The 25,442-nt window shown below is 37.0% G+C and overlaps 1 protein-coding gene across 1 annotated transcript in view; it reads left to right on the top strand.

The window, feature by feature from the left end:
• The window catches only part of rl (Mitogen-activated protein kinase rl), a 77,079-nt gene that overhangs the window by 31,301 nt on the left and 20,336 nt on the right, over positions 1 to 25,442 (top strand). The window contains exons 4-6 of the mRNA XM_067098604.1: positions 1,446 to 1,580; positions 10,333 to 10,449; positions 18,710 to 18,877. Of these exons, the coding sequence (XP_066954705.1) occupies positions 1,446 to 1,580; positions 10,333 to 10,449; positions 18,710 to 18,877 (420 nt within the window). The remainder of the gene's footprint in view (positions 1 to 1,445; positions 1,581 to 10,332; positions 10,450 to 18,709; positions 18,878 to 25,442) is intronic.

Raw genomic sequence — 25,442 nt, 5'->3', positions numbered from 1 at the left:
GTAAGTTACAGTCTAACAAAGTCCATAAGTCACATGCAAAACACCGGAATTATTGATAGCAGGTGCAAATAAGTGTTCTTCTCACAGATGTAGAGGTGTAATTACTTACATTAAGCATCAGCTGACTAGGAGGCTGGTGATCCAGAAGACAGAGAATGGTGTGAAATCAGACTTTTATCACTTACAGTTGATTAAAATGAAAATGCTGTAAATAATGAGATTAGATGAAAACATGGGGTGTTGAGGTTACCTGAGGCTCTGGGTTGCACATGAACTGTGTTGCTATTAATGTTTTATCATGTGACAAGCAACCATGAGAGTGGCCGTATGTGTTTGTGTGTGCTGAGTATGTGATGGAAAAGTTTGTTACAGAATGTGTATGGGAGAGTGACATGTTGTGTGTATTTTTATGGATATGGTTATAAGTGGAATTTAGGAACAATATAGAATGTGTGGTTTTAATGTTATGGGATGATTTTTAAAGAATACCCAGTATTACTTGATGATAGTGAAGAGAACTTGCCAAGACTGGTGAAAAAGATTTGATTATTGTATGAGGATAGAGTTGAAGGCGAATAAAGCATGCATGAAGTTGTGCATTGAAAGTTAATTTGGTGATTGAAGATTGGAAGTGATAGTTTTTTTAGTATGTAGTAGTAACTGTAATGGAGTATGGTAGGATGAGAGAATGGTATACCATAGAATGAGTGAAGCAACCGTTGAAGCTAATATTGGGCAAAAGATTTAGAAAAGAGGAGTGTCTGTGAAAGCAGGAGCAGTGTTTGAAGGGTTTTTCAAGCCAATGCGTTCATGGAAGAAAATTGCTGGGACTAAATGATAATGAAAGAAAAAAAAGATGGCATCTGTTTGGAGATGGTGTGTATATGTTGCGAGCTTGAAGGAGTGAGATATCTGTCCATTTCAAGTACTGCACTGTGCATTGGTTTGTTACAGTAAGCTGGTGTTCACCAGTTTTACATTGCCAGTACTGTAGTAATGAAAGCCTACAGTTCATTGTTGTAAAGAATTTGCTGATCTTTTCATTCTCAGTATCTTGTGTAATGGTTGGGAACGTAATGGAACTCTTCATATTCCAGGTTCTTTGTAAGGAAGATAATTTGCAGTTGGGTTTGGAAAATATTTAACACCACTTGTTTTCAAATATTTACATCTGTAAAAGTATGAAGTTGTGTGTGTGGGAATTGTATGAATGTTGCTTAAAGTGAGTTATGTTCATTGCAGATTCTGCTTGTACTTTAAATCGGAAAAGTTTTATGTTGCATCAGTATCAGGTGGTGTTATTCCAGTGCATTTAAAAATTACTTCATCATAAGGTGTGCCTATGATAGTTTTATATTTAAGTTTTTTTGCATTACTTGGTAATGAAATGCACTTTAACACATTCAGTTTGCCTTAAGTGTTTACTTTTTTTTTTTGTATTCCAGAAACTAAGTAATGATCATATCTGCTACTTTCTGTATCAAATTCTCCGAGGATTGAAATATATTCATTCAGCAAATGTTCTTCACCGTGATCTTAAGCCATCAAATCTCCTGCTGAACACCACCTGTGACTTGAAGGTAAATTTTACTTTGTGTGTTTTAGTTCATATTTAATTTTTTTTGTCATATTCATTTTTAAATTGTGTTCATTGATGCTGTGTTCAAGTTCAGTGATCTCTGGCTGTTGACTAAGTGCATTATTATTATTATTATGAGCTTGATGGTGCACGCTACACTGCGCTGGAACCCGGCGCTACCTGTCATGTCTCCCCTACCCTCCCGATCTCCTACCTACCCTGCCCCCTGCCCCCACCTGGAGAAGACAAACAAGTTTGTAAGAGAAGGGTGGATGTGCCATATCTCCTCTACCTTCACAATCCCCTACCTACCCCATCCTCACTCCAGATGGACAAACAGGTTGCAGGAGGAGGGTGGATGTGTCATGTCTCCCCTACCTACCCACCCTGCCTCCACCCAGGACAGACAAACAGGTTTTCAGGAGGAGGGTGAATGTGTCATGTCTCTCCTACCAGCCTTCCCCCACCTGGGGCAGACAAATAGGTTTGCAGGAAGAGGATGGATGTTTCATGTCTCCCCTACCCTCCTGATTCCCTACTTAGACTTCCCTTACCTGGGCCGGACAAATAAAGATCCACTTGGATTTTATTATTATTATTATTATTTCTGTATAAAGATCCACTTGGATTTTATTATTATTATTATTATTTCTGTATAAGAGACCTTCTCTCAGTGCAAAGAGATTGAAAATAAAAACTATCTTCACGGTGTAGATTTTGTATAGTTTTTCTGTTTCTCTTATACATCCATCTTTTCATCTGCTCTTCAGTGAAATAGAATCTGACGTAGGACATGTGATTGAAGTCGGCTGGAACTATTGTGTATTTAGTCTGATTTGTGTAGCTTATAAACATGGTTACTGAGGAATTAATTGAAAATATAGAAACTTTGTTTATTTACATAATTTCTTGCATCACATTGCTGGTCTCAGTTTGCCTGTAAAGGGTGCATTATTGTTGATGTTGAGTTGGTTGGGGCTCTTGGGTAGCTGCTACCTGATTTGATGTAAAGGAGGGGATTGGTGCCAGTGCTTTTAGATTCCATAGGTTTTTTGGTAATGGTGACTGGAAATTCCATCTCTTTGTTTATAGTGGTTGTTGTAGGTTTTATCAGGGGTAGATTCCAAGATTTAGGGTAGGGTGCCCAATTAGTAAGCCTGGTCCAATTAGCATGCATTTTTAGTAGAAAAACTCTTAACAAAAAATTTGTAATTATTGTATTCATATTTCCTCCAAATAATATTTGATAACCATGTTATGTTCCCACAAAAAGGGACTGTCTAATAATCAGTTACAAAGAAGCAAAAGAAATAAGTATGAGAAAAAATCAGAAAGTTACGAAATTCTTGTAAACTTCGTACAGGTAGTGATTTTTAGAAAATTATATTTTGACGTTTCTATATTCACTCCATTTCATTTTTGCACAGGTAGATAGGTAAGGAATAGAGTAAACTCCTGAGCATGCTAAATCATTTCACTTAATAAGAAGGGAATAAGGGTGCGTACAAATTGGTCCATAGTTAGCCAATAGGGCCAATTAGCATACGCTTTTTCAGATGCTTCCAACAAGGACACAACCACCACTCTAAGACCACACAAGAGTCACCCCTGCCACACATGAACATGAGACCCATTTCTTTAAATGCTTGTCAAGTATTGGTCTTTAAACATCTCTTAAACCAGGTCTGTTTTGTACGCACTAGCTATGGAATTCTTTGTACGTGTGTACTTTTTGGACAGTGGCTAGTACCGGTTGGGTATTGGTTAGTGTACAGCATGGACCTCCTTTCTATTTTCAAATTTTCCTCCTGTATACTATTGCATGTGTTGTTTGTAGAACTTTTACAGGAAACTGATAAGTTTACAGTAAACTGATACAGAAAAATGCCCAGATCTCTAAAAAAAAACACTTCAGAGTGCAGTGGCCAAAGGAATTAACTGAAAATGGCTTATGTGATGTGGATAAGTATTTCTGTACTAATGTAGCAATTCTCTGGAAATTTTAACACATTTCCTAATGTGATTTCTTAATTATAAACACTGATTCTCTCTCGCTATGACAAAAGAGAACACCGAGAACAGGAATCAGACCTATCATTGTGAACCCAGGCCCTAGACCTCTCTTGAAAGAGACTGAAGATTAATTACATTGTTCCAGGCAAATGGGTTCATCCTGTCACAAAGTACATCATGAGTGCAGTGGAGCTTCTTTTGAAAGAAGCAAAAAGTTATGTTCATGGGAAGTTGCCTCAGTCCTTTTATATAAATCATCCCAAAAACAAATGGTGGGGTGTTTCAGAAAATGCCAACCACCATTGACAGTACAAACACGTGAGCCTCTTACAAAACAAGGAAAAATGTTGGGACTCCAGTGGTTCATCAGTGGTCAGCTGATGCTTTGGATTATTAAAAGGAATAGATGTTCTAGATACTTTTGCAGATCCTTGGATGAATCAGGATTTTCACTTTCTCGTAAACAAGGAAAAGTCTCAGCAATACTAGGAGAAAAAATTAGTTTTCGATGAAGGACCTTCAAAAGCAACATAATTGTGGTTGGTAGTATTTGTGAAGCATACTACCAGTGAAAAAGGATGCATAACATAAAAGACACTTCTTGAGTAACTTAGCAGTGGGTTATGACAGCAAATAGTGCACAAGGCCAGTCATTGCATGGACTGACTGGCCTGAGTCCAGAAATAATTATCACCGGTTAGATGTGTGGACTATCTCTAAACCCAGCTCATCTTTTGCAATGCCTGGATGTGTTCAGACCACTCAAAAAGGATGGGCTAGAGAAGCTAAGGAAGGGAAGCACTTGAATGACAAAATAATTCAAGTAAATTTTACCAATATTTTCTTGCCAGTCTACTAGTACTACTTGAAGGAGAATGTTATATTTGGCTTCCGCAAATATGGGCTAGCACTATTTGACCTAGATGCACTAGATTATGAGGACTTTCAACCAGCTGCAGTTCATAAAGAGCATAGTTCCACCATCTTTTAAAGAGAGGGATTTTACATATTTCCTGAAATTGACAAGGTCTTGTATCCAGTCACAAAAAATGAAATTGTAGTCTTGAAAATGCAAGAACTGTATACTATATTTGGGTTCTCTTTCCCATTAAGTGTGAACTCTTCCCTACAAGAATACATCAGTGCTTAGGTAAAGCAGAAATACTTTAAACTGAGGCAGTCTTGTGTCATGTAAAAAATTACTTGTAGAATAGAGATTCTTTTTACAAAGAACCATAATTCTAACCTTTTAAGCTAGGTTAGGATGGTATAGATTAGATTCTCTTTCCAGTACAAATACTGTACCTCATAGAAAATAAATGTTTTGAAACTCTTCTTAAAGTTTAAAAAATTCCTCCAAATTTTTTGCATTGCCAAGAAAATAGTACAGTAAAATTTTTCTTTTTTAATCTTTACATATATGTATACCTTATTAAGCATACCAATGGGGACAATTGGAATCATTTTTATGCCTTGACTTTGAACCCTTGTTTCAGGAACATTCAATTTTACTTCAATTTTGCATGTACACACTCATAATATAATCATTTCTCAATACGGTGACACCATGACCAGTGATCTATGACCTTTAATAAGTTTGTGGTGGTCAGTGAAAGAAAAAATTGACAATTTTTTTAGCACTGATTAAACAGTCCACCCTATGTGGCATCTACAAGGGATTGGCACTTGTAAATGGAGCCCTCTTGAATGTGGCTATATAGATGCTTAGAAAGATAGGTGTAGTCATGCCTTTATAAATTTTGAAGGCATTCCTGGACTGGAAAGATGAAGGTACATAGACACTCCATCTCATACTGGTGTCTTACGGGTGCAGGGTAGTTTTAGGTGAGTTGTGATGTTCTCTGGTTTTATGAAATGGTAAAGGCTATCTTACCAACTGAGGTGGGGATGACATTTTTAATGATTGTTCTGTGGTGGGCATCTTTGCCTCAGCAATAATTGCTGTGCATTATTCATGGGAAAAAAAAGTTTATATTATTATCCTAAACTGGTGTGTGACTGTCCACTTGTTTTTGGTGGTTTGTATTTGCTGTTCAACATGTTTGTTCAGAAAACCAATATCAACAAGGACCTGTTTTTTTTTTGTTGATTTCTTCTACTGTGCTCTTCCATGTGGAACAATGGCGAGTTCCTCTTGTATCTCAGGACAAGTGCTTTTCCCACTGTGTCACAGTCCAGGATTGGTAAGCCTCTTGTAGACTGTCATTGAGAAACCAGATGGGCCCTGGCTCACAAGGTCATACAGGAAAGGTAGGATTCTTTCAGTGCTACTACTCAGAGGTGAAGTGAAGAAGAGAGCACTCCTTAAAGATTTGTCCTAGATGCTCCAAGTAAGCTTAAGTTTCCATTATGATAAATTTATTGTTAATGCAGTGGAGATGCCTTGGGTGTGGGGATCTTGGAGAAGAATTTTTATTCCACAATGCCTGTGGAGAAGGTGGCAAACAGGACTCCCTTGGGGGAAAAACATTGTCAGTAAGCTAGCCCCTGTGGGTTGTGTATGCAACTATTGGGACTTTAGGCTTTCTTTGAAATTTCCAGTGTCGGTGTATCATCATACCTGTACTGTATACTCTATTAAGGATGTGGCTGGTTGTTTTTTTTATAGGAATGTTGGTAAAGAGGCTGTACATGTCCAAGGATTTCCCCCAGAGGCGTGTAGTGCCGTCAGTGCAGCTCATGTGGTGCACTGTGAGCATTACTTAAGGGTCTTTGCAGCATCCCTTTGGCCCCTAACTGAAACCTGTTTCATTCCTTTTACTGTACCTCTGCTCATATTCTCTTCCGTCTTACTTCCACCCTCTCCTAATAACTATTTCATTGTGCAACTGCAAGGTTTTCCTCTTGTTAGACCATTCAAACCTTCTTATTATCAATTTTCCTTTCTGCTGAATGACCCTATAGGTCCCAGCTCTTGGCCTTTGGCCTAAATTCTATATTCTATTCTATGTCCAAGGATGCACTGATCCCAGTGGAATGGAGTCCTTCAGGGCCTGCAGGAATTTCATAAATGATAGTAGGCTGTGCCTTTTTGAAGGGCGAAGAGGGTTTCTGTTTCATGAGTTATGACTTTTCTACCGATATAACCAGGTTGAAAGCCCTCAAGGGCATGATGGTGTCTAGGGTCTGCATATGTTGCCTTGACCCTGCCAGTAGTTCTTTTATGCCTTGTCTAATTTCCTCAGCGAGGCATCTTGATATATGACAAAGCATGGTATCATCAGCCAGGATATTGTCCAGTTTCTGTTGATGCTCATCTTTGTTGATAGAGCTAGACAGTAACATAACCATTCAGAGGGCCAATGCAAAGCAGGGAGCCTCCAGACGCACTCTTGCCCTTAGCGACTTTGAACCTGGTTATATCTATGGAAACATAACTGAAATGGGAAGATGTATGCTGATCATACATTTCGGCCAACTCAATTTCCTTCAGCTGACACCTTCCAGGATGTAGGTGGTGTAATAGGTGAAGACAAGGAAAGGGGATATTCCAGCCTCCCTGATCATCAGGATACTTAATTCCAAGTGCCCATCCACGCACCTGGAGCAGTTACCTTCATTTCTTATGAGAGGGAAAGATATATCAGCTTCATATCCTTTTGGCCTTTCTATCACTCCTGTGGTGTTTAGATGGACCATGATGTTGTTGACTGGACTCACCAGCTGTGTATGTGTTTGCATTAATACCTCAATAACTGGCTGGTCATGACTCCTGTGAAAGGCTAGTTGAAGAGATACATGTTGAAGCTCTTTCAGATGTCACTCCCTTATCCTCTAGGTCAACTAGAGAAAATTGGACTTGATGCTATCCATAGTAAATGTTCCTCTTGGCAAGAATACTGTATCAACTGAAGAAGTCTCTTGGTTCAGCCTTCCATTGACAAGGTAAGGGTTCCAAAGATCTCTTAGTACCTTTTGAAAGGCACTTGTCTGTTTGGAAGTCCTGGCAGGTAGCCATCAGACATTGCCGTCACTGGAGAAGCTGGCTCCCCGCTATCACTTCTAGCTTTGCTCATTTTAGTTAGAACTGGTCAGATGATGGTTGCCTGTGTAAAGGCTTACATATTGATGTTCTTGGATACCCCAATGCTTAGCTGGGGTGCTTACCTTCTGAACCTTTAAAATATGGGGAGAAGTAGTGAGAAGAGAAACAGCTGGTCATATATGTCTTGGAATTGTTGGCTATCCTTTCAGGCCTCCTAGCATTTGCTCCATCCTAAGAGGGAAGAACCATTGGTGTTAAGTTAAACAACACCATAGTATACTTCAGACACCAAGAAGCGATGCACTCAGAGATCCTTTACTATCTGGCAATCAAAACTTAGGATTTTGCTTGGGTTGAGAAATGCAACATGACGATAGTCCCGAGGTTTGTTTTTGCTTGGGCTGAGGAATGCAACATGACGATAGTCCCAAGGTTTGTTCCAGGGATTGTAGCATCATTACAGGCACTTAGCAGGAGGTCCCAAATCCTCTCTTTGGAATGGTCGTGGAAACTTTTGTTTCTTTAAATTTTCAGCAGAAAACCCATATGGACCATCAACAGACTATAAATCCAAGAGGGCACCAAAGGGAAATTAGCCTGCATAGAGACAAGTTATAGGAAAATGTGATAAATTAATAAATACAAGGGAATTAGAGTGTCATATAGAGTGAGAATCTTTTGGAGCTGACTAATTTCAGTTTGATGAGGCTGGGTTTCCTTTGTCATGGAAATGAGGGAATATATTGTATATGATGAGTAGGTTTATATGAAGAAACTTGTGTTAGAAAAACATAGTGTATTCAGTATATCTTGTCCTGAAGCCAGATGGTAGTAGATTTTCAAGGATTGTTCAGTTTATTCAGCATTATCAGTGTTCCTTACTGAATGAGTGGTGTAGTGTACTATAATTTATTCCTTGGTCAGTCTATGTCCATCGCACTTACCTTGTCATCATGATCAAAATTCCTGTCCCTGTAGTAATTCTTACTACACTAGATCTCTTTTTGTAATAATCCTTGCCCAGTTTCCCACACCTGTGGACCTGATAGTCTGGAAAGGACTGATCAGCCAATTGTAATTGTTTTCTCCATGATGTTCTACTTATTTATGTAGCCTTGCTTAGTTATTGGTACTGTATAGGCTTGTTTATCAGCTGGTAATGGATGAATGGCAAAATTTGGGGTGTATATGAGATGAAACTCATTGGAATTAATATTTCTATTCTTAACGGTGGGAGTGCTGCTCTGCCATAAAATTTCTGGTGAAGAAAAATTCAAAATTGCCTTACACCATGTGTTTCACATCCGCCAATTACGTCTCACCTTGTTTTTGCCGTACACCATGTGTTTCACATCCGCCAATTACGTCTCACCTTGTTTTTGCCTGTTGTCTGCAGTGTTCCTTTTTTCTGTGTCATATAAACTTGTTTATGCCCTGGAGACCAAAATCAGTTTGAAGAATTCAGACATCCCACCATCCTTTCTGGTGTACTTCACCATGGTTGTCTGTGCAAGGAAGGATTTTATTTGTCTTTCCAGTGATAGGATTGGGATGTTACAAGCGGTTGTTCAACAGTAGTGCAGGAGCCCTAGTCAAATGACCAAGTCCTGGCAAAATCTGATTGGTTACAAGCATTCCTTTCAAATGACCAAGTCCTGGCAAAATCTGATTGGTTACAAGCAGTCCTTGCTTATCAGTAGCATTGGTTAACACCGTTTTGGTGTTACGACACTTGGCTAATGATGTCGTCAACCAGATTTTTGGCACTGGTTGGTGGTTTATCAGCATCGGTAGGCAGTTTAACAGCGTCAATAAGCAATTTTCGGCACTGGTAAATGGTTTATTGGCATTTGATAAGAGGTTTATCAAAGCTTACGGTGTTGTAAACGCCATTTAGTATTACTATAAATTGCTGTGATGTTCCTGTTATTGAAGATTTTTGGTTATTGACACTCGGCTGGGAATGGAACCCCCGAGATTAACCGGGGACTGCCTGTATCTTGTGTTGTTGAAGTGAATTCCTCACAGCAGGGTCAGCATGTAATCCCTTTGCTTTCCAGATGGTGGTCAGCTTCATCAGTCTGCTGAGGGTAGGCCAGTTGTTTTTTTGGAATTGATTCATAGGGACCTTCAGGTATGGAAGGCCATTGGTCACAGTAGGTTAGAGAAGCACAGCATGTATCCTTCTCGCTCTCTTTGCTGTAATTAGCTTTTCCTGTCTCCTGAATGGATGCACAGGGAGAAGGCCTGAATGGCAGCCTTTCACAGGAAAGCTTAAAAGCCTTATTGTTGACATCTCTTCTCTTTGAAGAGTGATGACAGTTGCTGTGACTGTTCACAAGAACAGATGACTCATAGTGGAGTGAATTGATTTGACTGTGAGCGTGCTTGTGACTGAGATTGAAGTTTGTCACCAGCAGTGAGGCAGGCCTAAGTAAAATTTTACCCTAACAGTGTATACATCCTGTAATCATTGAATCTTTTGAAGTAATATTTTTAAAATGTAGTGTAAGTGCAAATACCCTATGTGGTTACCAAGTACTGCGCCCTTTATCTTTTATGCAGTCGTGGCATCAAGTGTCTATATTCAAAGGTGATTTCATGTTAAGAATATACTTAAGGGATAATTAGTTTGATATTAAAGATTTGTATAAAGTACTTTTGAAAGCATGGATAATAAATGATAGTTTAAGATTTCCAGATAATTTATAAGAATTAATATTTTCCTTTGCAGATTTGTGATTTTGGTCTTGCGCGTGTTGCAGATCCAGAACATGATCATACAGGATTCCTAACAGAATACGTAGCAACTCGCTGGTATAGGGCCCCCGAGATTATGCTCAATTCAAAGGTATTGTTGGAACTTACTTTACAGAAGGGAGTGTGATAGTGCAGTAAGTTATCCTAGCTTACTGGTTGGCGTAAATGCTGTGCTACATCTAATTCATGACTCAAAACTAAAATTTTAGAGGATCTTTAGTAACTGTCTTGATTTTATAGTAATTTAGCTGATTTTTTCGTACTGCGTCCTTGTATCTGTCCTTGGTCTAGATGGTCTGTATCTGTCTACAGAAAGTGGACAAGAGATTTTTGTTATTTCCTTGTATGCAAAATGAAACATTTTTAGTTTGTAAGAGGGACTTACGGCATATGAATTATTTTCGTATGTAGTATACACTACATTAAAACTAGTTTCTTGAAGTGTGAAAACATAATTAAAAACTTGATTTTTAAAAGGAAATTTGTGGGTATATCATTCATTATCAGGTATTATCCCTTAAGAGATTTTATAGTGTAAATAGATAAACATGAGCAAATAAAGATTGTTCCTATTATAATAGAAATCTCTTTTGTATACAGACAGCTGGTTCTGTCATTGAAGAATGGTAACAAGGAAATTAATGGTGACAGGTAGGTGATTTGGTGGGTACTGCTTACACCCCTCACAGGAACCAAATCTCTTTTTCTTTACCTACCATCATGTTTACACATCTTTGCTGCTATTGTGGACATGAAACCTGACTTGATTTTGAAACTTTTTTTTTTTGTAGGGGGGGGGATTATGTCAGGTGTACTTGAACAATTATTGTGTATACATATTTAATCATCTACATGTGTATGATATTCAGTATATCTTGGATACACAAACTTGGCAGGATTTTGTGTTGTATATTAGAGAAACATTATCAGTTATGAATCTCTTACTTTCTTCTTTGGCAGGAGTGAATTGTCTGGTACATTTCCTAGGAGTCCCTAGGTTCCATTATGTAGTGTTTTCTGTCCTTTTCGGGTTTTTGATAACTGTAAAATGGGGCTGATGCCTGAGTCATCATCTAAGGGTTATCCTTCAGGATTTCCCTGGGGTGTGCTCATCTCATAAAAAGGTGCTGGTTGTTTACCCTTCTTGGGATTAAAATTGAAGAAGAATCTTTAGTTTAGTTATCAGCTTGACTTTCAGATGTTCAGATGGGTTCCTTACTTTAGGGCTGGACTTTTCAAGACTTGCATGGTCTGGGATTGTCCATCAAGGGCAGAAGTTCCTGGATGTCTCTAGAGATGAGTAGATGTTGAAAGAGGATTTTAGCAGAGAGCTGAAAGCAGTGTAACAACGTTGCTCATGGCCTCATCATCTCAGTCTTCCAAAGGCTTTCTCCCCCTAACTCTCCCAGTTTCCATCTGGTCCTCAGGTGTTTGGAGAGAGTGGGATCACCTGCACTCCTTTATCTATTTTCTTGATTGCTGTTATATCTTAAATTGAAGCCTCGGCCTCTTCCTTTCTGTCTTCTTCATCTGTCGGCCACCTGGGTGCTGATAAGATGGAGAGGGACAGGATTCCATCCTCTTGGGGAAATGCCAGGACTCACCGGAGTGTTCTTTCTCTTGTAGAAGGAGCATTGGCCTTGATCCCTTTGGGGACCATGATTTAGAGAAGTCTGTCTAGCTTCGATACTTATAGCTCTTTGCTGTACAAGATACTCTCTAGGAATTATTTCAACTTATCTTGAGCAGACACTATCTTGCTACTGCATGTTCTGTTGCCATTGGTCCCTTACCCCTTATGTAACAAGTACTATATTTCATGAAGCTGATGCTCCAACCTCAAAGACGTATCCCAGTTTTGCCTAGCAAAATTTTGGGGGAAAAAAATTAGCAACCCTCACGTGTTAATGGGTTTGTTTTGATTGTGTGCATGTGTCTTTGACTCTTATTACATAAAGTACAGTGGCTTTGGCTGGTACAGCATATTTATTATTGTAATTTTTTATATGAACCTTACCTCTCCATTATATAGCTTTTACTTCTGTTCCAGCGTGAGTTCAACAGATTGCTAAAGAAAAATGAGAAAACTCAATTTTCTATGAATATCCATTTTCTACCCATCTACTTTCCCCCACCCCCACCAGGGGATCTATAGGTACAAACACTTTTAGCTGGTCAGTCTACTTCTGTCTCCAGTTTTGATATGATGTAGACAGATTGGTGAATGTACCCAGTTTTCTGTTGATGAAATTGGTTTGATTTTGGATGATCTTTGATTTTATTTTGAATATGCAATCGATAAGAACCTGTAAGGTAAGAGTTGCCGTAATAGGCATTATTCCAGTTTTATTGACCCTCATGAGATGTGTGTACTGCCGAGGGAACGATTATGATTGGAATAACTAATGTGAATCGTAGTCTAACAAAATCATGCCAGCAAAGAGTGCTTGTTAGTTTGTAGAAGCAACTAAAGACACTATAGGTCCCATAAGATTCGTGTTAAGGGATGCGTGTTTTGTCTGCTACCTCTCTCAATAACTGGATAGGGCCTCTGCTGCTTCTATTTGAGCTTTATTCCAGTTAGCTTTCTATCAATTCAGGACATTAGATTTCATAGGATTGAGCAATTGTTTACGTTCACTTGGTGTAAGTTTCGCAGAATTTTTTTTCTGTGCTTCCTTCCCGGAAGTCTTGCTAAGTTTGAGTATATCCTCATGTCGGAGGAATGTTTAAGTGGGTTATGTTGCTTCTGCCGGGTAGTAATCACTCAGCTAAAGCTGACTAGTAGAAAAAGTTTCCGTTTGCTTTTTAGGATAGTCTCATTTGAATCCTTTATAATTAAGGATCATCGTGGACGGAATAAAATTTTATTGCAGAACACATGGTTAAAACATGACCCAATCATGACATCCCAAATAGAGCAAAATAGGAGTAGAATTAAGGTTAAAATCCAAACAATACAGATGTTACAAATATTAATAAAACATTTTAATCATCCAAAACTCAAAATATTTTGCATTGTTACCAGGTTTAAATTGTTACCAAGCATAAAAAAAGCTGTGTTGATTTCTTGCAATGTATTGGAAAATTTCCACTTTTATCTTTGCTGTGGCATGATTTACCAGTAGTAAACCCTTTCAGCATAATGCTAATATGCCACAAAGTCAGGGTCCTTTTAGGAGGGTGAAAATACCGTTGATAATGATATACAACATTTATTTAAGATACTACTCATCTGTTAACCCTAAACGAAAGCCTCTGTTTACAAAAACGTCTCCCAGTATGCCGGGCGCGCTTCAGTGAGTTAGATACTAGAAAGAAAGCGGAAAAAGTTTTTCAAAAATCACAGCACGCTTTAGTTTTTAAGATTTAAGTTCATTTCTGGCTCATTTTTTTGTCATTGCCTGAAGTTTAGTATGCAACCATCAGAAACGGAAAAAATATCATTATCATATAAATATTGGAAATAAATGACAGCGCAAAAAAATTTTTCATATATAATTTTATACAAATCGCGCCAGAGCAACAGCGGTTAAAGCTAACGTTATTTTCTTTTCTTTGTATTGTACACTAAATTGCAATGATTTTTGGTATATAACAAATTGTAAAACGATCAAAGCAACACAGAGAAAATATTATCACAAATGATGCATGAATTAACGCCGGATCGAAAAAAAATGTTTTAAAAATTCACCATAAATCGAAATATTGTACTAGAGACTTTCTGTTTGTTGAAAAAATGAAGCTAATTGATTGAATATTACTAGACTGTAAGTGTTTAGCTTACAATTGCAGTTTCGACCATTTAAATTAGAGTTAAAGTTGACCGAAAAGTCGAATTTTTTCTATTTATCGTGATTTATGAAAATATTTCAAAACTGATAAAGCTACAACCATGAGTTATTTTCTGTTGTATTGTACATGAAATTTGCAAACATTTTCAAAATATAAAACTTTATGTAACGACTAATATAAAACTCTGCAAAATATTACGACAACGTATTGAAAGAATTTCGAGTTCGCCGAAAGTTACTCTTGAACATAAGGAAATGTTTTTTAAAAATTCACCATAAATCGAAGATATTGTGCTAGAGACTTCCAATTTATTGCAAAATGAAGGTAAACGATTGAATATTACTAGAATGTAAGAGTTTTGCTTTACAATTGCGTTTTTTACCATTTCGGTCGAAAGTTGAAGTTGACCGAAGGTTGAAATTTGGCAGTTATCATGATTTATAAGAAAATATATCAAAACTGATAAAAGCTTACAACCATGAGCTATTTTTGTTGTATTCTACATGAAATTGCACATTTTCATATATAAAAGTTTATAACGACTAATGTAAACGATGCAAACATTACTGCGAACGTGACGAAAAGAATTTCACGAGATGTTGGCGAGTTACTGTGCACGGCGTAAGGAAAAGTTTTTTTTTCAGAAATTCACCATGAAATCGAAATATTGTGTAGAGACTTCCAGTTTGTTGTTGCAAAATGAAGGTACATGATTGGATATTACTAGAATGTAAGAGTTTTAGCTTATAATTGCGTTTTTACCATTTCGGTCGAGTTAAAGTTGACCCGAAGAGTTGAAATTTTGGCAGTTATCGTGATTTATATGAAAATATTTCAAACTGATAAAGCTACAACCATGAGTTATTTTCTGTTGTATTTATGAAATTGCGCACATTTCCATATATAAAACTTTTATGTAACGACTAATATAAAATGGCGCAAACATGATTTATAACGTGGCGAAAGAATTTCTGTTGTGGACGAGGGAAAAAGTTTTTAAAAATTCACCATAAATCGAAATATTGTGCCAGAGACTTCAGTTTGTTGCAAAATGAATTAAATGATTGAATATTACTAGAATGTAAGAGTTTTAGCAGCATAAATTGCGTTTTTACCATTTCGGTCGAAAAAAGTTGACCAAAGGTTGAAATTTTGGCAGTTATCGTGATTTATATGAAAATATTTCCAAACTGATAAAAAAGCTACAACCATGGGTTGTATTTTTGCTGTATTTTACATGAAATTGCACATTTTTATATATAAAACTTTATGTAACGGCTAATATAGAACAGTAAAAATTACGACAAATGACGAAAGAATTTGGAAATTTTTGGCCGAGTTACCTTGCGGGCGAAAGAAAAAAGTTTTTTCAAAAATTCACCATAAATCAAATATTGTGCTTGGAGACTTCAATTTTTTGCAAACAGCTGTACATTACGTGGGGATTATGTTGTTTTAATATCTTCTTTTCAAAAATTCCATATATGTTACTTAACACTGGGGATATATAGAAAAATGCAAAATCTTTAGGTGATGATAACACATATAAAAGAATTAAATAAGAACCCGATAGAAAATGAATAGTGTTTTCAATAAGAAAGTGAAAAAACCTGTTAAAAGGTAACGAAAGCCTTATAAAGAAGTGTGTATGACCTCTCCATCGCTACCATACATGTATGGTACAATAAAAACTCACAAAGCAAACTTTCCTGCCAGGCCAATTATCAGTTCAGTTGGTTCCGCATCATACAAGCTAGCGAAGTACTTAGTAGATATTCTCAACCCATTAGTAGGTACCATCTCAAATGCAAATATCAAGAATAAACGTGGACCTGATAAATAAACTAAATAGTGTAGAGATTAGTAGTGAACCAGGCTTGTAAGTTTTGGATGTTGTATCACTATTCACAAAGGTGCCAATAGATGATCTGATGGCGTTTTTATCTGAACTGTTAGAGAACACACAGCTGGATATCCTATTTTCTAAAAGTACTATAATTGAACTGATTAAATTGTGTAAAAGATTGTAAATTTGAATTTAATGGTAAATTTTATCAAAATTTTGGTATGGCAATGGGAAACCCTCTATCCCCAGTGTTAAGTAACTTATATATGGAATTTTTGAAAAGAAGATATTAAACAACATAATCCCACATAATGTAACATGGTTTAGGTATGTTGGACGACATAATTTGTGTATGGTGGGGAACCAAGATGTAAAAACTTTTTTGCCAAGTTAAATCAATTAGGTACCATCAATTAAATTCACGATGGAAATGGAAAATGATGGGTGCTACTGCTTTTGGATGTCCTCATGACGAAGAAATAGTAGCGGTTTAAATATAGTGTGTATAGAAAACCCACTAATATTTCTTCCTATGTGCATTTCTATTCTGGACAAAGCAATAAGGTTAAAAAGTCAGTGTTTTCATCTATGTTTTAAGAGCATTACGGTATGTAGCCCTGAATATATTGATGATGAAATAGATAAGATTAGGAATGCAGGCAGAAATTGAAATATCCTGATAGTGTATTAAACAGTGCATTTGCAAAAAGACTATGTATCAAAACCAGAAAGATCCTTACAACACAAAAAATTTGCTTGTTTTGCCTTAAGATAATAATATGAAAGATATCCCTCATCTTCTTAAGAATTTTGGTGTTAATGTCATTTAAGAACAATACAACAATGAAAAATGTACTTATCAAGAACTCCCCAGACAATACTAAAGGTGTGTATATAAAATTCCATGTAAGTTTTGGACAACTTTTATATTAGCCAAACCGGGAAAGCACTGGAAAAAGAATTGAACAGCATAAGAAATGTGTGAGATATGCACAAGGGAACAGTGGTATATTTGTACATGTTAGTGAGAACAATCATGCTATCAACTGGGAAGGGGCAAAAGGATTGTATATTCTAATAATGCACTGAAAGGAACATCATTGAATCTAGCTTTATAAAAGAAAGTTACAACCATAATATGAATATCAGTCAAGGGATGTATAAACTTGATCCCTTTAATATCAAAAAGAAATTTGTAAATTGTTTAAACTTTAAGGTAGGCAGTAGAGATGTATGAAAATAGGATTATCATATTTGTAAACACAGTACGAGGGTAGTAATGTTAATGAGTTTCAAACTCCGCCTCCATGACACCTGTCAGGTGTGGGATCTGAGGTGGGGTATGGTCTGTTTATCAGCAATGTCCCCTGAGTCTATTATGATTTGTAGCCAAATGAGTTTTAAAGGCCACTCCTACCTCGACACCGGCCTGAGTGGGGATATGGAGTCTCTAACGGTTGTGTATGTTACGTCAGTACTGTTCTTGTAGTATATATATTTGTGATGTCTCATACTCTGTATCAGTCCTTCACAATGGCTTTGGAAATAAAGTCGAAACCGGTCAGGACCTACACCCCGTTCTTATTTTTCACCTGTGGTAATGTGTGATAAATGAATCACGTATGTGAAAAGTGATAATAATCATATATATATATATATATATATATATATATATATATATATATATATATATATATATATATATATATATATATGAAAAACCATGCCTGGATAGTTGGCAGCAATTGGAAAGAGATCATGGTAACCATTGCTTATAGTTGTAAGTATACTGAGAAATGGGTGTTGTGGAGGTGGTATGCCAGGGTGTGCATTGGTGGCAGGGGTGGGTGGTCCTTGTTTGCAGGGGAGCTTTCATGAACTTACTGACTTGAAAACACCAGCATCACTTGAATATCATTTCATTTATCACTTTTGAGTGGCTGAGTATTGTGGGAGGGTAGGCCAGGGTAAGTGCTTAAGCAATTAGGGGGGCAAGGAGAGCAGAGTATGGAGGGTTGGGCAGTCCTTTGTATGCTTCATCTGTTTCATGTCAGTTTTTCACCTCGCTACCACTTATTCATGAGTCACCAGCATCACCATTGCTACATGGTCTAGATTGCCCCAGGCATTGTTGTTATAAGCACTTTTCTGTCCTCATGCTGTACTGTATCAAAAGCAGACCAACTCTTGAAAGAAAAAGCAGTGAGCTTTGATCATCTTGTGTATGAGTTACCATTTAAATTAGTGACCCCTTTGTGTGATCTGGTTGGCAACATGGACCCAGCCATTTGCTCCTTAAAAACAACCTGCCAATAACAGACTAACAATGGCGTTTATCCCGGGTTCACTTTCTCTTGAACACTTTTAGTTGCCCTCCACTCACTCCACAAAGCATGGTACTCACATCAAACCCATGGCAGCTAACAGACTAAATACAACCATGCCTACTAAAACAGTGCCACTAACAGTCTAAATGTGGTATCTAAACACTGGCTAACTTTTCCAGCTATAGTCTTCTCACAACTCATGAATCAGACTGGAAAGGAAGGTGTGAACTGGACTTTGACTTTCAAAAGACTACAAATATGGGCTGTTATCAGTAATGAGTTTGTATAAGAAAATTAATCTTGTTTTTAAAAATTACATATTCAAGTAAATTGTTTTATGTCAGTGCGTATTAATAACATTATCAATTTTCATTTATTTTCAGGGTTATACAAAATCCATTGATATCTGGTCAGTTGGATGTATTTTAGCAGAAATGTTATCAAATCGACCGTTGTTCCCTGGCAAACATTATCTTGATCAACTTAATCATATCCTGGGTATTTTAGGTTCCCCTTGCCAAGAGGATCTTGACTGTATCATTAATGAAAAGGTATGTACTGATATATATATATATATATATATATATATATATATATATATATATATATATATATATATATATATATATATATATATATATATATATATATATATTCCCAGATCAGTAGGTAGGAAAGGCCAGGGTACCATACTATTGATTCAGATTTGGGTTCCAAATTTAATTGCTGTTGACAGGTGGGTCTGCCTTCTATACAAGAGTGAGTTAATCTACAGAACTGGGAACAGATGACCTCAGGCCTTACTGAATGGCATATTAACAGAAATGTTGAGAATCAGTTTTCAAAATTAAGATTTTTCTTTTGTCATACATTGTAGTTAAAAATGTCCCAAGATATATAGAATATCATCAGATGTAACACAATTGTTAAATAAAAATAGATCATAAATGTAGAGATGTAATTGGGATGTGTTTTAAATGTACTATCATTAGTGCATGCAGTGATACTTCTTTCTCTATAAAAGAGTCCCCTGAGATATATAGGATAATATCAAACATAACACAATTGTTAAATTAAAATAAATCATAAATGTAGAGATGTAATTTGGACTTGGTTTATGATGCACTACAGTTAGTGCAATCAATGATACATATTCTTTTCTATGTTTTATTATTGGGATTTGTTAGGTTAATACAATACTCTAATATTAGCCAAGTTGGTGTTATTAACAAGTATCTTTCACTCGTTATATTGACCAGTCTGAAAATGAAATATTTATTATATATGTAAGGTCACAGTGCTTTGGATAAGGTCATGTGACAGTTTAATGTAAAGTTATGAAATCAAAGGCTACAAATGTGAAGTTATTAAGGCCTCCATGATCTAAGTATAAACATAAAATATATAACATAGAAGTAAAGCTGAATGGCAGGACAGAGAAGAAAAGTGCATCTCATTGAGACAGTGGCCAAAAGTAAACTGACTAGAATTGAATGCATTCAAAAAGGTTAACGGCTGGATTTTCCAGCTCGCTGAAAGTTAATCCCTTATGTAAAGACCAGCGATTTGTATGTTGGGAAAAATACAAATAATTTTATAAATTTGTCATTTTTAATAATCTAATATTCAGATTCATTATTAGTTTTATAATTAAACACATGTAAAATTGTTAGAAATAATGCTCATATCTTTATTGATACAGGTGATAGAACTATTACAGTGTTAGTAAATCTGGATTATATAGAAATTTTATAAAACTTAGGGATAGTGCACGTAAGTGGTATGTTGTAATATAGAGGCATGACTTCGTGTAATTGAAATTCATTTTCTTATTTTTTAATCTTATTACAGTTTATTTTTACAAACTTAGAAGTTATTACTTAAGTCAGTTTCTAAGATTGAAAGTTGAGCCTTTTTTTTTTTCATACAAATACAAAATTATTACTGTCTTCATCTGCTTGTAAAATAACATGGATTCTGAATATCTTTGATTTTATGTGTTAAGGAAATTGATAAATTTCAATATGAAATTTTCTCTATATTCTGCCTAGTTATTGTTTCTCCTAGACACACAATTTGGTTACTGATTGGTGATGTAAAGCTGTTTATATTTTGTTTACACAAAAGCAAAGCTTTTGCAGTCATTGTGTTGGATTAGTTACTCAGATGCTGGCAAACCCACTGCTAGTCCTAAGTCTTCAGAAGCAGACACTACAAAGGTAATAAAGTCTTGTATGATAGATTTCAGGGAGTGCATCAAAGGCTGAAGGGATCTTGTCTCCATGGTGGTGCCCTAGTTCTTGTTTTATGAATGATTACATGTGTATTTACCAATCTTGTACCTAGGAAAAGGAATGCAACTCTGGAGAATTTCTGACTTGGTGGCCTCTTCAGACTGCTTTATCTATTTTTGTTCCTTATTCGTAGAGGAATTGTTGAAGAAGCTGACTGATCAACTTGTTAGTGCAGCCATCAGACCAGAACTATGGTATTTGAAGAGCACTACATCTGTGTGTGCGGATAATTTCCTGCAGTAAACTCCAAGATAAGGATAGAAGGGATACCCAGTGGAAAGTACAATCTCTGTATTAAAAATACACAGCTGCAGCAGATGCTTCCAGGCCAAAGAATTAAATTTAACACTCTGACAAGGACGACACCTGCTAGAAGTCAGCATTTGCTCACACTCCTTGTTCTAATGGGGCCATGTACAGCAATTCTGGAGGATGTAGGGCCAGTATAGAACCACACCTTGGATAATTCAAGTTATTAGGGACAGGTACCAGCTGCTTTATCCAAAGGCATTGTCCCCATTGGCTTCACAGTCAGTCACCGTCCACTCTTACAGAGAGGTCTCTTAGAAACATTGTGTATTACAGAGCAAGATGAAGTCAGTTTTGGAGTACCAGGGAGTCCATGAGATGATAAATAGCTCTCCAGGATTTTTCAGATGGATTTTTGTAATTACAAAAGTTATGGGAGTAGGAAAGCTATCATAAACCTCAGCCTGCTGAAATGTGCCAGCAAACCCTTGTAGGATGGAGACTGGCTTTGTTTCATTGATCCATCTATCAATTTGGAAGTATGTTATATACCTTCATCTGGTCTGGCAAGGTTTACCAATTCAGAGTAATGTGCTTAGAGTTAGTCACAGCCCCTCAGACATTTACAAGGACTTTTGCTGTCTTTGCACCATGGGTGCACACGAATGGAATAAGGCTTGACAGGTATGTAGCTGATGTGTTCATGATTTTATTGACACCAACAGACCTTTGCCAGCACTGTCACTGGCTTCTGGTATGCCTGGACTTCAGGTCAAGTGGGAGATATCAGACTACGAACAAATTACAAGGACAGCTCATTCAGGGATAGAAATATTACAGCAGATACTGATGTCCATCCAACAGAAGATTTTGTTCATGGTGCTGGAGTTTATCCAGTAAACAGATCATCCATGTAAGATATGGCAAGCTCATAAAAGCCATGTGCCGTTCCTTGGGAATTTGGTCAGTATATGCTCTCACCAGTTTAGTTGAACATGATGTGGTCAGCTGCACCAACACTGCTAGACTGCTCTGCAGTCACCCTCTTGGACAATGTTTGAAGAGATCTATTTAATAACAGGCCCCTTAGTACCTCACAAAATGATTTTCTCTTTTTTCAGAGGTTTTAACTCAAAACAGATGCATCAATGCAAGGGTGGGAAACTCATTTTATAGATTTCTAGGCAAAGGACCCCATTGGTCCAAGCAAGAGAAGCAGGTACACAAGTGATTTTGTAATCACAGTAGCAAATTTCAGGAACCAAGATGTAACAAAGTCAGGAAGCCTGTGTCACCTGACAGCAACAGTTTTTATCTGGACAGAATCCAGCAAGGTCGAGATCTTTCCAGGAAGAAATATAGTTTTAGACAGCCTCATCAGGAAGAATCAAATTCTTCCCTTGTTATGGTCACTTCATCTGGCCATATAGCAGCATGGGTCAGTTCCTAGTTCCTCGTTGGACGATTCGGTAGAGTTGTCGGATAGCACTCTGCTAGGCCTGAGTTTGACTCTCTGGCCGGCCAATGAAGAATTAGAGGAATTTATTTCTGGTGATAGAAATTCATTTCTCGGTATAATGTGGTTTGGATTCCACAGTAAGTTGTACGTCCCGTTGCTAGGTAACCAATTGGTTCTTAGCCACATAAAATAAGTCTAATCCTTCGGGCCAGCCCTAGGAGAGCTGTTCATCAGCTCAGTGGTCTGGTTAAACTAAGGTATACTTAACTTAGGGTCAGTTCCTTAGTGGATCTGTCAGCAACTAGCCTGAAGAAGAATCATGTTCTTCCATCGCTATAGTCTCCATTTTAACATATAAAACCATATGGCAGCATGGGCCAGTCCTTTAGTGGATCTATCTGCAACCAGCCTCAATCCCCACCTTCATATATTTTACTCTGTTCTTGCAGGCCCATGCAGTGACCTGAAATTCTACATCTTCCAGCCCTTTTGAGATGGTCAGGTAATTTCTAGACAAGAACATGGATTCTGTCAGTGTCTGTAGTGGCTTTTTGGTAACAGTAATTTTGTTTTGCCAACCTTCTAGTACTTCTGGTACATCTCTCAGGAGACTCACTAAGTGGAAGAAGCTCCTGTGTCAGTCACCTATTTTTACAAGGATTTGGAATTGCTGAGCTTTGCACATGGAGGCTATCCAGTAGAGCTTCAGAGGCAGAATGATTTCAACAGCAGTCTTGACTATCTCCAAGTCATGCAGAGTTAAGCTTATTGCCAACCAGGCAAAGTGGAACTTAACAGTCAAACATCATAGATTTAGTTAATGCCACAATTCTCCAAACAATGGAAGCAGTTATCCTAAACTTTTGAAGGTTATAGGTCCACACTTTTGAAGGTCATGTCAATGCATGGACCTAGTTATTGAGTTGTTTTAAAGCAGTTTGGTAACTCTGAAGGAGGAAATATTCCTGGAGGCCCTAAACACCCGTAATACCATCTCTCACTGGTCATACAAGTGTTACAAAGCCTATATTTGACCCTGTTGACAAGGTTTTTTTTTTTTTTTTTTTTTTTTTTTATACTGAAAATTCTTTTTTCTTTCTGTCAAGGCTTTGAGGCAGGTCATATTGCCTGTTCTCATGAATAAGGTAGCACACCAAGGATCTGAAATTGATAGATTTGTTTAGGATTGAAATTCAAAATGTCTGTTTTTCATAGCTAACTTTTAGCATTGACACAAATTCCATGTACAATCCAACCTCTTAAATCCAGGAACCTTGGGACCAGGATACTGCTGGACCACAGAAAATCCCGGAAAATAGAATGCACTCCTAAAAAATTAAGCCCCCATGTAAACTTATCTTGCAAGCTAATTCCACATACAAATAGCTTAGTTGCTGACTTAGCCTACTACTTCCCTAAGTTCTGACACCACTTTATCATTTTATTACTCAAACATTTTCACTTTATCATTTTATAATTCATATATTTTATGCCTTTGGACACTTTCTTCATACCATACTTAATAACACATTTAGCCTACATTCCCGAGTTAGCCTAACTGTAAGTGGACGACAGTACATACTTAACTTTTCTTTGAATATCGTCAGTGACTTTCATCTCCTAGATTCACTGTCTTCAAAATTATCGCTATTAGTTTCTTCTTCATTTTTTTATTGTGAAGGAATGAGATGAAAAAAATAAAGAATGAATTTTGGCGATCACTCAGCACATTTGACTCTTCACCATCAAAAAAGTAAACAAAGCACAACGCCATCTATTGAGGAAAATGAGCACCAAACATTCACTAATGGGATCATAAACACCAAAGGTAAACAAAGCTTGAAACGGGAAATAAAACAATTATTAATGCTTCCAAACAAGGTTTTATACTGTATAGCAATACAAAGGCTAAAATAGCCTTAAATCAAAAATTAATATATACATATTGTACTGTAGTGGGCCTATATCCAACCTTAAGGCATGCAGGTATGCCTACTTGAGCATCAGGGGTAGATGAGGGTGGAGGGAAGTGGATTTTGTACCCTTTGAATGAATCTTCTCAACCATTGTTGCATGGTAGCTTGCTTTTGGTACTTTCGCTTCTCCCCAGTTAATATTGTTTGTATCAAATAAACAGACGATTTCTTGTTCAGTTATAAAATCTCTTGCCCCACTCCTTCGATTAAATCTCTTGTCAGCTGGATACACTTATCTATAGAAATTCTGTCTTCCACATCTTTGTTTTCATCTTCACTTGATTCATACACTTCCTCCTTTTCACGTTGTTCTATGATCTCGAGTATCTCTGATCAGTTGGCTGATAAAACAAAAGGCCCATCATTATCAATAGTCATCCATTCCTCAATGCTGTCTTCTGTAATATCTTTTGTTATTTCAAGACAATTTCTGGTTTGACATATTCCCAGCATACTCAACCAATTCCTGCCCAAAGCCTTTTCATTTGAAACTAAATCCACAGAAGTCAGCTTCTTTACCTTCATGTTCCTGAAACACTAAGCTTTACCATGGGTTATACCAGCCACCTTTGAAGTGTACTTTTTCAATTTTATTCCAGGCAGAAGCTCTAACCACAGAAGTCCAGTTTCTTTACCCTCGTCCTCTCTGTAATATCTTTTTGTTATTTCAAGACAATTTCGGTTTGACATATTCCTAGCATACTCAACCAATTCCTGCCCAAAGCCTTTTCATTTTGAAACTAAATCCACAGAAGTCAGCTTTTTACCTTCATGTTCCTGAAACACTAAGCTTTACCATGGGTTATACCAGCCACCTTGAAGTGTACTTTTCAATTTTATTCCAGGCAGAAGCTCTAAAATCCACAGAAGTCAGTTTCTTTACCCTCGTCTTATGCCAGCCACCTTGAAGTGTACTTTTTCTCAATTTTAAACCAGGCAGAAGTAGTGACAGTACATATCCTTTAAGTTAAATTCCTTCTGAATTCTTCAGAAGGCTTTCCATTATTTAGTGCAACAATGAAACAGTGCATAAACTTGGATCTGTATTTAGATTTCAGTGCTCATAATATGCCCTGGTCACAGGACTGAATCAAAGAGGTGCAATTAGGTGGGAGGTATAAAGCCTGAACATTGTCTT

The sequence above is a fragment of the Macrobrachium rosenbergii genome, chromosome 55 (assembly GCF_040412425.1).
Source record: "Macrobrachium rosenbergii isolate ZJJX-2024 chromosome 55, ASM4041242v1, whole genome shotgun sequence".
Lineage (NCBI taxonomy): Eukaryota > Metazoa > Arthropoda > Malacostraca > Decapoda > Palaemonidae > Macrobrachium > Macrobrachium rosenbergii.
The sequence above is the reverse complement of the archived record's forward strand: the minus strand, read 5'-3'. Positions and strand labels throughout refer to the sequence as shown.